Below are 13,971 nucleotides of genomic sequence, written 5' to 3'. Positions count from 1 at the left end.
ATTAAGAGATGCAGTCGTTTTCAGACAGTAGTTATAACTCCTCCACTGTCAGTGTGGGTCATTTTGAGAGCAGTCTGGGTTTAATTTGGGAGTTTCACCCCAAAATCATGTTTGAGACAGACGCTGCCTAAAAAGGGACATCTACTCTCACATAAATGATAGTGATTTCTGTTTTGGACATAAGCCAGTATAAGCCCTAAGTCAACTGGTAACACTTAATTACTGTATAGTATTTGCTAGAAATAGAGGCTATGGCAAAAATGGGTAGTAAACAGGTGTCTTGTGTACTATAGTATTACAGGTGGTTGCTGTGTGGGCACCACACATCACTCAATACACAGTAGGACACATCATATGTGTTTATCTCCTTTTCCCATACTCATTTATGCCTTTTTGGGCCTTTAATTCTTTTTTGTCTACACTGGAATCAGACCTTCCTACTTTCCTCCCAGGACTAGATAGAATAGAATAGAATAGAATAGAATAGAATAGAATAGAATAGAAATGTATTGTCATTGTAACAAGTACAACAAAATTGAAGTCACAGCAGCAATCAAGAAAACAAAAGTAAGAAAGTGTATAGAAAGTGCAAAATGGTCCATAAGAAACTAGATGATGACAGCTTGTCCATCATTCTCCAGTTCAGCCAGCCTCCACCTCCACAGGGTCCAGGACTGAGCTTCTTCAGTTAAGCTCCATCGCTACCCTGCCTTCTAGTATTCCCTCTGTTGCTGGGTTAGCACAGCTAGCTTGTCCATTTTATTAGAGATAGATCTTATGTTCCTAATAACGATGGATGGAAGGACAGGTCCATGTCGTCACCTCTTAGCTCACACCTGAGAACCAGCACGTCGTCCTCACCTCCTTCTCCTCACCTTGTGGGTAAACATCAGGCCTTACACCAGTTAGCACTGACACGCTACAGGCTGTTAACAGCTGAGTTCACATGTAAACAATGCAGCCATGGTTACATGTAGGATCTCCAGACAAACACAGGAGAAAAAGTAGTAAAAATATCACTGAAGCCACAAAAAGTTTGGTGTCCATGACCAACAAATGAGCCATACAAAGTAATGATCCACTCCAAATACAGAGATCAAGAAAAAGAGACAAAAAAACTACAAGAAATGGACAAAGAAGAGAGAGCTGCTGCAAAAGGCAGCCATAGTCAACATGGCGGCCCCAAAAGTGATCTTTTTTCGCCCAATGAAAGGACTGTAGTGTTGTAGCTCCACCTTCTGGGGGTTGGATTGGTTTGTCTGGCACCCTAACAAAAGGGTCCAAAAGGTGGGACAGTTCATCTCGGTTATTTGGGCTCTGTCCCAGGATTAGTCAGTGGAAACACCAAAAAATACATGCCGTACCGAGGTGAATTGAACTGCTTGGTGGAAATGGGGCTTAAGTTCCTCACAGGAGTTTGAGTTCATATAAAGCTAAATATACCAATTTTGAAATAATGTACCGCCACTAGAAGTATGTTCTCTATAATCAATATTAGGAATACTGTTGGCAACTCAACTTGACAAGTTGTTTATGTTCAGTCTTTTGTTTTGTTTTTTTTAAGTGCAGTTTTACTGTTGTACTTTTGGGTCAAAGCCCAGCTTAGGAACTATGGAGCATGAGCAGAACACCTAGGCCATATGGCATAAATCAATTTTTTAAAAACATTATATAAATGTGCTGAGTGAAACCACAACCTTTCCCTGAACGACTTCCCAGAGTTATATAACAGAAATCAATTCAGTGCCACTATGCCCCAACAGCAGCCAAATCATTTATAAGTCATTGCTCTAGTCGGGATGGGATGTCTTCCTACATTAATCTTGGAAATGAGACAAAAACACATTTTTAGCGATGCACATTAATATGGCTTATATGCCAGGACTTGACGTGCAGAGTTTGCCTTTGAGGCCACATCTCCTTTGAACGTTTTTTCTCATTAATCTTGTCAACACTTTTGTACTCGATGCTTTGTCCGTCTACCTGGGAATTTCCTCCAGCACAGTGTTGTTTTAGAAAAAAAAAAGCAGAAAGAAATTTGATTCATTAAGAGAAGTTCAAGATGTATTATACATTATACACAAGCAATTCACTTTTGATCAAAGTAGGACTTAAAAAGATTTTTTATTCCATTGAGTCACAGGGTAGATTACTGTCCTCATGTTGACCTTAAAATTAACATGAGGGAACAGTTGTTTCCTGTTGTGAACACCCTCCTGTCATCACCAACAGATACTGTTGTTCCCTGACGTGATGTCAGCCTCTGCATTACATGTTGTGTTTGTTTTTGTACTTATTGTACCCAGGGGGAGGCACCTACTCGGTGGGTTATATCTTTCATCCCGATCATGTCATGCCATGCCAAACTTCCATCTTAAATCACACCCACCCACACACAGTGCTGTAACATCATAGGAAGCACACACTTCCCCAAGTTATCTGAAAACCTATCTTTACTGGGTGGGATCTTAGACTCACTGCTAACTTTTCCTTCACTTACTGGAGTGTTGTGTGTTTACAGATGTGTCATAATTATCAAGTTATATTGATGGTTTTAAACTGCTATTCATAATGAGCGTAGCAAAGTGCCAGGGATAAACGCCACTCAATATCCACCTTCAAATGACTGAGTTCAATTCAGTTTTTAGCGTTGTTGCTACATGTTGCCAGAATGATGCAGCCATCTGCTCTGTTACAGGTTTGTGAAGGTATAAAACAGGGGAATCGGAAAACTTTCATCACCACAGGCTTTACATTAGCTTGTAAAACATGGAAGGAGTCCTCGGATCATCTATCTTTTATTACTATGTTAAAATGTACTTATTTTATAAGTATTTCTGATAATCTAAAGCCAATTGCAGTTGATAAATCTGACAGAAATTTGTTAGTTAACAGCGTCATTGTTTAAACCCAGATCCCATTCAATTTCTGCCAAGCCTTTAAAAATCTCCTCTTGCTTGAATCCCTTTTTTAATCAGTTTTGCCACTAATGCTTGTCTTCCTTTAAGCGGCGAGTAAGCAAATTGATTTGTGATGCAGTAAAAAATTGTCTAAACAGCCCATGCTAAGCCTCCTCCATGCTAACAGGCTAACTGCAATGTCGCACGTCGGACATAAGGGTCTGGTTGTGCGGTGCAGTTACTTTTTCTTGCTTCTCCAAACATCACTGCACTGATTTGCATAATTATCAAAGGACTCAAGGCCTCAGTGGAAACACAGACAACAATGGCCCAGGAACCATTTAGCTCCCTGAAGTGAAGTTCCTGGAACTAAAAAGTTCCTTGTACTTCTGGACGAAAAGCTATGACTAATTTACGTAAAGGTTATGAAAGCAAACCCCAGATGGATTTAAGAAGGGAATTAAAAGGGTTTAGACTTGATAAGAGGATTTGAAACAAACAAATACCTCTGAAACCTGTCTCCTGTCAATAAAAAGTGAACGACAGAAATGGAGGGAGAGTTCAATGCTTAAATCTTCTGAATGGGGCTTTGACTGATAAATAAGTTCAGATGTGACAAAGAAATTCAATCCCCCACTGTCACAGAACAACTCTGTGATTTTGACACCATCTTCCTGTGAATCAAAAGTTTCTGGACAATGAGAGGTTTTTTGAGAGCTTGATCACAGCGACTATGCTCCTAAATGAAGCCCTATTCAGCTTGAGGACCCCCCCTCCCCGATTCAGCTTGAGAGAAAAGCAGCCTTATGTCAGGCCTTTGCTGCCCGCCTTGCCGCCTGCCTCCACCGCAGTAGACAAAACAAGAGGGAGGCAGGATTTGTTTAGACAGAGCTCACCTGGCGCACACAGACACAGAAACAGTGATCAGGCAAGCCCCAGGGAGGAGCAGAGGCTGTGAGGAGGCAGTGGTAGAAGAAAGCAGGGGAGCCAGAGTGGGGGAAGGGAAGAGGGGGCAATGAGAGGAGAGCAAGGCCTTGATGTGCTACCCCTACCCTTACTCAGGGCTACTCCAGAATCTGAGCTGATTTAAAATTGACGGCCCAGGAGTAGCACTCAGTTGTAGGCTGTGTTTGAGGTGTGTGTATGAGTGGGGGAGGCTGTAAGGGGTAGTCTAATCCAGGACAAGCCAGTGGGGTAATAGCATAGGCGGATTTCTGTGTCTGTGTATGTGTTGGCTGCAGCGTCACACAGCTCAGAAAATTTGTACATAATGTAGCAATCAGCTGATCAGTCACCTCTGAATGGACCCAGCTCCTGAGAATTTTAACATCACATGATGTTAGTGAAAGATAGTGAACTTATTTTACTGATTTATGGATTAAGTGGTTATTTTTCTTTGAGATCTGTCATCAATAGGCAGAAAACAAAATGCACTTATATGCTCAAACCTATCAGAGTGACAGGAAGTGTGAGGAAACATGAGACGTGACTCCTAAATTCTATAACTTTCAAGGTGATCTATTAGTGAACGCTTTTTGCTTTCCCCTGATTTAGCCCAGACGTTTTTGCCGGCCCCCCTTGTAAACTTAATGTGAAGTTGGGATTAACTGATGTGAGAACATCACAGGAAATAGCTGCAACACAAGCAAGCCACAGTGTTGATGACCATCACATCACACGACTGAAGAAGAAGATTCTGTCTCAGGACAAATACAGCAAAGATGTCTGCACATTTGAACCCTGCATCAATATTTTGCAAAAATTCTTTATGACCTAAGTCTCTGTTGCCTTAACAATTATCATGTTGTAAACAGTTCTACAATGAGAGTTTCATGTCATGTCCTGCCTTCTAATGGCTGACCCAATCCCCTCATCCGGCAGGGGGAATTTTAACATGTGAGGGACATAAGTGAAAGAGAAAATTTCCTAAAAATGTCAAGAACCTTGTTTTATTTTTCAGTACATTTGAATTAGTGGCTGTTAGCTGCTAATCAAAGTATCCACACACCGAAGTATGTAAGCCAACAATGACAACCCGAGCAACTGTCTAATTCATTAAATAATGGCACAATGCTGGATTGAACAGGTTTCCCTTTCAGCAGCTACTGCAAAGTTATACTCCTTATTTGTTTCTCTCTGGAAACTAATTTTGCCTCTTGAGTATTTCAAACTGAGTGTAACATAAAGGGCTGTGAGGAGTTTGTAAGTGATCTTGAAAAAGTCTCCCTTCCAGATATATACCTGACGGTTATCCGCATTTAAAAATGAGATTATCAGCGCCAATATAATTTATCTGAAAATGCCTTGTAGCTCATACTTCTTAGCTTCCTGACCGTGTCGTCACATCCAAGTCTCTATGACAACACCACGCCAGCTCATGAATTTTAGTAATTGAAGAGAGAGATCTGTGTTTTTCTCTGCTGAAAATGATTTCTGTGATTAATTTTGTAGTGATGGTGGACACAGGAGCCTAACTGTCAGACAGAAAAAGGACAGAAGAGCAGAAGCAAGCTAAACAGGAGAGTGATACAGCACGAGCTAAAGTCAGCAGTTATTCTGCAGTGGTCTGTTCAAACTTGAGAGTCTACCAATGAAATGAAGAGTGAGGTTACGTTAGCTCTGCTCGGTAGATGACTGACAGGACATAACCAGGATTCACTAACATTACACATTACTATCAGGTCTTACAGCATCAGGCTGTCAATAGCGCTACAAGTGACCGGCTACTAAATCACTGTAAAAACTGATAGTTTGCCTGTTGTCACGTTAGCCTATGAATACATCAGAGCATCAGGCTGCTAGTAGCGCTACATATAGCCGGCTATACACGTACGGTACAAACTTACATTTGCTTTGCTTCTTCAAACAACAGCGCTACTTAACTTTACTGATAAAAACCCTGAACACAGAAAATTTGTTCCAAAACAAACACACACCTAGTTTTAAGTCACATCTTTATGACAGTGTGCTTGAGGCTCCAGGCTAGAATGTAGCAGGACAGTCAAATTAATACAGATCCTCCTCATAGCATCTTTAAACAGCACTTAATATTGTGAAATCAAATGTGTTGTAACATTTAAAAGCTTTACCTAAAATAATTACTAAAGGAAATCAGGAAATTAATTAGTTTAAGTTCTCATGCATAAAGATCTTTTTCCTTTTCTGAACTTGGCTTGAAATTCATGACCTTAAATCTGTTGCTGTATTGACTTTCATTCAACCTCTCTTTATTGTGGTCAACATGTGTGATGAGGCAAACAAAGGGGAACACAGAACAAGATGGATGATAACTCCCCCTAACCACACACTCACAGTCACTATGGGTTGACCTCAGTTGACCCCTTGCCCCCTCAACAGCCTCACATCCCATTGACTGGGGTTAAATAGGGTTTTGCCTGTGGGGTTTTATAAAAGAGAAGAAAAGTTGCTTCACAGAAACCCTTCAGCAGAGTTTGTGGAATAACAACTGATTGGCTCTTTGACAAAACGCCAGGTTTTACCAAATACCTGTTGTTGTTATGTCCATTTCAGTTTACTGTTTACTGTTTTTCCCCTTTCATCCATTGATTTACTTATTATCCAAAGGGAACTATTTATTGTATGATACCACCCAGAAAAGACAAGGGCATACATGACCTACATATATGTCAATAGTTTCTGCAAACTATCTGCTTAACAACACTGAAGTTAAAAATTATATGTTCATGTTCCAACCATAGTACAAACATTCTGGAGAGGACACATTAGGTTGTGTATTAGCTTCTTATTAGCAATGTATTGACAACTTGCAAAACAAACAGCATGGCCTAGCTAGGTAGCTAGTTCTTTGCCTGGGGGGCTTGAAGTGTTGCACAGCACACTCCATACCCCTAATTAGGTGTTGCGGCAGCTTTATAATAGAGGATGATGACAGGGGACGATCGAGTCTAATAACGTACCAACCAACATAGTTTGTTTTCCTTATGGCCACGAAATATAAAACTGATGTTACTCCAGATGTCAACATGAGTCATATGCGTGACACACAGATAAATTAAAAACATGATAAAAGGAAGTAATCCTTTTCAACTTTTCACATTTCTCTGCATCAACAGCTGGTTTCTGCACCTTTTTGGCTTAGACTCATTGTTGTGACAACATTGTCCACCGTCACTTACTCCACCCATTTGGTGACAGATGTCTGATCTAAACCAACCACTCCTGTCTCCCTGCACCCTGGCACCACCTGTCAATCAAAGCCTTCATCTCTCTGGGTCTCCAGGGAGACTCCAGCTGGTCAAGAATGCAAGGACTGAATGAAGTCTTTGTCCCCAAGGTATTCTGAGATAGCCCCCTTTCTCATCTTTTCATTCACAGGGAGGCTTGCTCAGCAGTTTTTAAAAGCAGGTTCAACAAAAAAAAACAGCATCTAGAATCTGACAGCAGCATCTCTGTGCGCCTGGGCTGGATAGAAACACCCTGATCCCATCCAACAGTGGTACAGAGTGGTTGTGGTAATGTTAGTAGTATCAACAATGGCTGGTAGAGCATGAAATGAACATCAGACAACTAAGGGTTAATAGTCAGTCTGATACTACTACTTATCAGATAAAAAAAGACCTCTTCATAAAGTCCAAAATATTGTTTTTGACAATGCAAACAACTATTAGAGCACAAAAAAAGTTATTCCTGTAGATTACTACTGAAAAAAAGAAGAAAAAAATCGGCAAAAGCAGAGCTTGCAAAGCTAGCTAACAAAATTAACATCATCTAATGTAAAACGATCAAAACTTTCCCAAGGGTTCAGTTCCCATTTTATTTTGAATAACTTATCAGAAATTTCACAAATAAACATCCTTTCATAGCAAAAAAAAAACAAAAACAAAAAAAAAGGTTGCTAGCTGAGCTACAGCTAACCTTTACCTAGCTTGTTTTGTTGGGCTTAGCTTTAATTCTGATCATCATTAAACAATGATTCAATGTCACTTTCAGAAAGTATTATCAATAATACTAATGACTATGTCTTCTTATTAGAAAACTTGTAGTTGTACAGTTTTGAGAATTGCCCTGTGCTGAATCTGGAAACCTTATGTTTCCTGCTAGCATAACTGCAAAATGTTGACAGTCTAGTGGTAAACTATCAGGTGATTCCTCGTAAACAGAGGTTTTAACTCATTTAATCCTCTCTGTGACATTAGCCTTGGATAAATTGTGTAAAAGTACAAATATTCAAGGTTTACCTGCCTCAAGCAGCCAACATCTACCAACACTCCAATACAGCTTCCCTTATTTACTTAATCAACCACCGTTTAATCTGTCCTGTTCAATGTCAAAACCAACAACCACATGCTTGGCTATAACCCAAATGCAACCTTGTTAGCAGCCTTCACTACACCATGATATTTAGCAGCTCATTAGGCAGAAACATGGACACATTTGCAGCCATACACACAGGAGCATGTAGAATACATCTGCTCTTTAGCACCTTTACCCCACAGAGTTAGCCTGCTCATTTCCAACCATTAGACCCATTAGAGGCCAATTAACACAGACACAAAGCTCCCTTCCTGTTTTATGGTGCTGTAAACAAAACCTAAAGGCTTGCCTTGGGCTCAGCAGAGCTCAATAGCCCATAATACAGCACAGAATAACTCATTAGTTTAATGTGCTGCCTCCACTTGGCAGGTATAAAAACCTACACAATCAGTCACTTTAGATTGAACATAAATGTCTGATAAATAACAGGTCACAGATGCACATATCTGGTGTGTTTGAATATGAAACACACAAAAAACAGCTCTTTTCTAAAGCTGAAAATCCATAGCAAAGAGACAGCACTGGTCTAGACAATAGTCCCAAACTAGTGACACATTAACTCTATTATCTCATTTATCTCTGTTGCATCAATGGGATATGTCTTTCAGCTGATAAACCAACCCACAATCTCCACGACAAAGTGCGAGTGACTTTAGCAAAGTAGATGCATGCTGTTTGAAGATGCACATGTGGGTCAATCTGTGCAAACTGTGTCAGTACTGGTCAACAGATAAGAACAACACGGGCGTTTTCCGCGTCTTTAAGTTGTCTTCTGCTCGGTTTATGGAGCAAACATTTATGTGCATGCTGCAGCACGCCATAGACATGGGTCGTCCTCAAAGGGGAAGTTGATGGGAGATTGTTGTTTCAAGAGACCAAAAATCACATGTTGATGACTTTTCTGAGTATGTTTCATCACGTCATGTGAAAAGTTTATGTGCACATTGGCATAAAACAAGTTCTGGCAACCTGCACTTTTTTTTTTTCATTTTAGCTGAGATTGAACAGAAGTTAAGACTACATTTCAGCAGCAAAAACGATAAAATGCAAACCTGAGAAGTCTGAAGACCCCTTGGTTGTATCGCAGAGCACGGTCAGACACGTTATTCCCAACAGGAACGCATAAGTGACGGCTGAGAGAGTCCCATCTGAGAAGAACATCCTTGAAGCCTCAAAGTTTGGGGGTTTCTCCGTAGCATTAGAAATTCCAGCAGATGCGTCACCATTGAGTTCTAGAAGATTTTAACTCCCATGTTTCTCGTCTAATTCTCTCATCTTTCTCCCACCACAAACCAGCACACCGCTGAGAGAGACTAGGGTTGAGTTTGTTTCTCCGCGCCGGAGCAGTGCACCGCTGCTCTCTGGGAGCACTGCTAACTGCGTGTTGTGTTGTGCTGTGCTCTGCTGTGGAGGCAGCCCACCTGGAGGACCGCCGCTCCCCCTGCATGGTCTCAAAGACCCCGAGTTCCTTTCCGAGGAAGTGGGCTGGCAAAATTTATATTGAAATAAAATAAAGTTTCCCTGACACTCGAGGATAATTTATATGTTGTGTGTTATGTGTACAGTGCAATTATCACTTCCTGCTCATGCAGCCTAATATTTTGGTATGGAGTGATTCAATTTGATTGTACCACTTTTTTTTCAGACTCATCAGTGGTGGCAACAATGAAAGTCTTGTTTTTTATTATTGCTATCTTTTTAATCGATTCAACAAGTTCTGGCTGATTATAAAGTCAATTTTATGCCTCCATGTCTGTTCACTGTTCAACCTACAGTCTGAAGGACTGACTGTTAATGGTGCATGATGACTTTTTTTTTTTTTTTTTTTTTTTTTTTTTTTTTTTTTTTAGCCCTGATGTATCAAATAGCAACTCTTGTTAGATAGTGATTCAGCATAAATCTGCCTAGGAGCTACAAATCTAAAATGCGAGACGATGATGCTATTTCCAATCAAATTCAAAATTTCTTGTTTATAGTAGACATAAATTAGACTTTGCCTTCAGTTGCATTGTTATGAAAAACGTCGTTGATGCTTGGTGAGCATCTCAAACAAAGCCTCCATAGCCTGCTTTGGTGGTCGTTTATAGAATGATGATGATTCAATCAACAGACTTCATTTATATAGCACTTCCTACGCCATACAACACAAAATGATGTACATATACAGAAAAAAATAATTAGTATGATAATTTTAAAAAATCAAATAAATCAGAAAATGTTTATGAGGAAACATTTGGAGTACATTAAGATGATAAAACTCAAACTAAGAGACAAAATCAACCAAAACAGAAGAAAAAGTCTGTAAAATACTTAAACATTAAAGCAGTACAGGAGAATAAGATATTAAGCTTCAATTTAAAGATACGTTTATTATAGATGATGAAACCCGAGGTACATAACTGAATAAAAGATAAGTTATTTCAAAACGAGATAAAAATATGTTACTAAAATTCATTTCCTGCAGTTTTTAGTATTTGCTGTATATTTTTTTGCTTATATGTTATCATTTTGAGAAGTGGTTCCAGCAAAAAGGTTTGATACAGTATTTGGTCTTTAATGAATGTAGTTAATTTCGTTGAATTTTTGCGATACAAGCCAGGTCCTGCTTCACTTTAGTTTACAAAACTGTTGCGCCATCTGGTGGACCCCATTATACAACGCAGAGTTGGATAAATCGCGTTTCAGTGACGTTTTTCCTCTGCGGCTTCCATACACGTTCGCATGTGACTACAGAAGGTCAGTCATGGCTGCCTGCACGAAGAGGCTCGACAAATTCATCTTTACCTTGAGATTATTACGAAACATTCAGCTACAAAATGAACGTGAGTAAAACGTCGCCCCCCTGATTTATCTAACAGCTCCCTGCATTGGTTTTGAACTGCGTGGTATCTTCTAAAGGTTGGCTAACGAAGCTGAAGGACTGTTAGCTAGCAGTTTCAACCGGATGCAGTGAAACCTTGGTATAATGTTACTGTAATTTTGTATTAGGTTAACATTTTGTTTTCAAATTACTTCCAGGGTTCCTGTCCACCTCCATGTGCCGTCTGGCTGCGGGGTCAAACAACGAGCCTCCTAAATTCACCCCTCCACCTAAACCTGTCATCATAGATAAAACTCAGACTTCGGCATCTCTAAGAAAGTACGATGTTTTGTAGCTTTATGAGAAATAAAACTCCCATCTCACTCTGACATTTACATATTTGAATACTAAATATTATAAATATATCCTTTGTAGAATATGATGCTTAAGTTTTGTCTCTTCCTCTCAGGTTTCTGAGCCCAGAGTTCATCCCTCCCAGGCAGAGGACAAACCCTCTGAAATTTGCTATAGAAAGGAAAGATATGATTCGCAGGAGGAAAGTGCTCAACATCCCGGAGTTCTATGTTGGTAAGAGTTCATTTTTAAGTTTTAACTGTGAAGTGGGAAATCATTTTCTGCTTTTGTTTAAATAAATGTAAAAGGAAATTACTTTTAGGGTTTCCCTACCCTTAACCTTCTAGAGTTGGCTGTTCACTCCTTCACCTCATCGTTAATTTGTAAAATTAAAGTACATCAACAGAAACAACTTGTGGTTCCATCTTGGAGGTGGAAATCTTTCAGTGTCTTTCATTTCTTGAGGCCACAATTGGTTTCAAATTAGATTCATGGTGCTAACCTATTTACAACTCCCCAGCTGCTACATAGGGGTACATATTTCAGAATTTATTGCTTTATGCCATGATTTATTGTTATGAAACAACAAGCTTTGAAAACAGGAAAATTGTGTCAAGAACAACAAAGTGTGTTCATTATTTTGTCTGTTTTCAGGGAGCATCCTGGCAGTGACCATGGCTGACCCAAATGCTAGTGGGAAGAGTAACCGATTCGTTGGCATCTGTACTCAGAGAGGTGGAAATGGGCTGGGAGCCACGTTTATACTGAGGAATATCATTGATGGACAAGGTGAGATTGGTTTAGTTTCAGTTTTATAACATCCTAACCGAGATGGTAGTCTTTTCCAAAACATTTTCATATGCTATCTTGAGTTCAAAGTCACACTGAAAGGAAAGCAACAGCATTTCATAAACACAAATTATAAAGCTCCAACTAATTCATGCTTATAGACTTCTTCACAAAGACTGTTACATCAATCATGTATTTTGTTCGTGTGTGACTTAGGCATAGAGATATGCTACGAGCTTTACAGCCCTCGTATTCAGACGATTGAGGTGCTGAAGCTGGAGAAGAGGCTTGATGATAATCTGATGTATCTGAGAGATGCTCTTCCTGAGTACAGCACTGTGGACCCCGACATGAAGCCTGTGCCCTTCTCTCCCACTGGAGAGGTACCATTGAACGAGGTAAGAGATCCAAAACAACAACAAGTTAGACATCTAAGCTTCTTTTTATATTAAATATCAATTATTTATGCTGAAAATTTAACTTCATGATAAAACAAAGAATAAAAGTGTTGATGAATGGTGAATCAATATCGCTAATTGAAATCAATATTCTTGTGTTTTGGCAAGCTCAAAGTAAAAATGCGCCCAAAGCCGTGGTCCAAACGCTGGGAACGTCCAAAGTTCAACATTAAGGGAATCCGCTTCGACGTGGCTCTGACCCCGGAGCAGATGGAGCACGCTCAGAAGTGGGCGCAGCCTTGGAATGAGTATGACATGCTGAAGGAGTATGACACTTCTGCACTGGAGGAGCAGCTCCTCAAGGAAGTGCAGCAGGAGATGAACAAATGAGAAAGATTCCATCGACCGAGTTAATTTGGGGGCAGAAAGACAGGAATACGAGCTTCATATGGATGTGGAACTCTACTGGATTATCATCAGTTTTACAGAAACACAGATGCAACATCATTAAGTTAAAGGAAGATCCAGTATGGAAACAGTTTTCTGAGGAATCATGCAGCTTCTGTTTGTCTCCCTTTAGTCTGCTGTACAGAATGTAAGTTTGTAATATCACTGCTATTAGTTACTCATACTAATCAAAATGATTCTACAATAAAAGAAGTTAAAACTTTCAAGCGTTTGTGTAACGTTATTTCTCCTGCATAAAAAACATTTCTGTATGGCTTTTATTACTGAGGTCATCAGCGATTAAAGTGAGGTGATAGCAACTGGACACTAGGTGGCACTATTTCTCTTTATAACACCTCTAACAGCAGTTTCATAATCAAGCTGTTGTTTTTAGATAAACTCTCACTATTCAAAATAAACAGACTGTTACCTCAGTACAACATGAAGCAAATGAAGTTAACTTAGTTATCCTGTCTATAGCCTAACTAAAGAATTAAGAAAAGTATTTATTATGAATTTAAAGGTCTTGGTTTAGCCTGGCCAAGATTTCCATTTAACTGAGTAATCCTGCTCCTAGAAACAGGCTTCAGAACCCTGCACTTTGAAAACAACCTTAGTATCCAGGAATCATACACCAAGGACACCCGGGAGTGTTTTACTGTTGCGGATGGAAAATTGTGGTGTTAAGATGGCATGTTAGAGCGTCAGTCGGGTAGTATAAAAACACTTGGACTCCTTATGTTATGTCTGCTCCCTGTGAATGTGTGTGTGTGTATAAACACCCTGAATGAGTCTCTGCACTCTAATTTCTCCATATTACAGGATGAGACGCGGAGAAAATGGTCTCTAATACAGGAGTAGCAGATGTTTACTGAGCTCATTACGGACCACACACATTTCCTGTGCTGAGATAGAGAGGAATAAAGAGAGAGATTATTCCTGGTATGTTTAAGGTAATGGGGTGGAAGAAATGTGCTTTAACGTCGTA

At 39.8% G+C, this 13,971-nt stretch overlaps 2 protein-coding genes across 3 annotated transcripts in view; one reads left to right on the top strand and one right to left on the bottom strand.

The window, feature by feature from the left end:
- Positions 1 to 13,971, bottom strand: part of eva1aa (eva-1 homolog A, regulator of programmed cell death a) — a 189,552-nt gene that overhangs the window by 80,212 nt on the left and 95,369 nt on the right. The window contains exon 1 of one of the 2 annotated variants that reach the window (XM_074685049.1): positions 9,248 to 9,594. The exons of the other annotated variant lie outside the window; for it this stretch is intronic. Within the exon in view, the coding sequence (XP_074541150.1) occupies positions 9,248 to 9,356 (109 nt within the window). The 5' untranslated portion in view covers positions 9,357 to 9,594. Of the gene's footprint in view, positions 1 to 9,247; positions 9,595 to 13,971 lie in introns of those variants that run through there. 2 annotated transcript variants of the gene reach the window in all.
- mrpl19 (mitochondrial ribosomal protein L19) lies at positions 10,881 to 13,206 on the top strand. The gene is made up of 6 exons (XM_074685359.1): positions 10,881 to 11,017; positions 11,214 to 11,334; positions 11,465 to 11,583; positions 12,004 to 12,138; positions 12,355 to 12,536; positions 12,705 to 13,206. The coding sequence occupies exons 1-6, from the start codon at positions 10,939 to 10,941 to the stop codon at positions 12,924 to 12,926; spliced, it is 858 nt and encodes a 285-aa protein (XP_074541460.1). The 5' UTR covers positions 10,881 to 10,938; the 3' UTR covers positions 12,927 to 13,206.

Source organism: Halichoeres trimaculatus, unplaced genomic scaffold, assembly GCF_033239565.1.
Source record: "Halichoeres trimaculatus isolate MK-OKI-2021-1 unplaced genomic scaffold, fHalTri1.1 fHalTri1_scaffold_13, whole genome shotgun sequence".
NCBI classification, from domain to species: Eukaryota; Metazoa; Chordata; class Actinopteri; order Labriformes; family Labridae; genus Halichoeres; species Halichoeres trimaculatus.
This window is presented reverse-complemented; position numbering and strand designations above follow the sequence as displayed.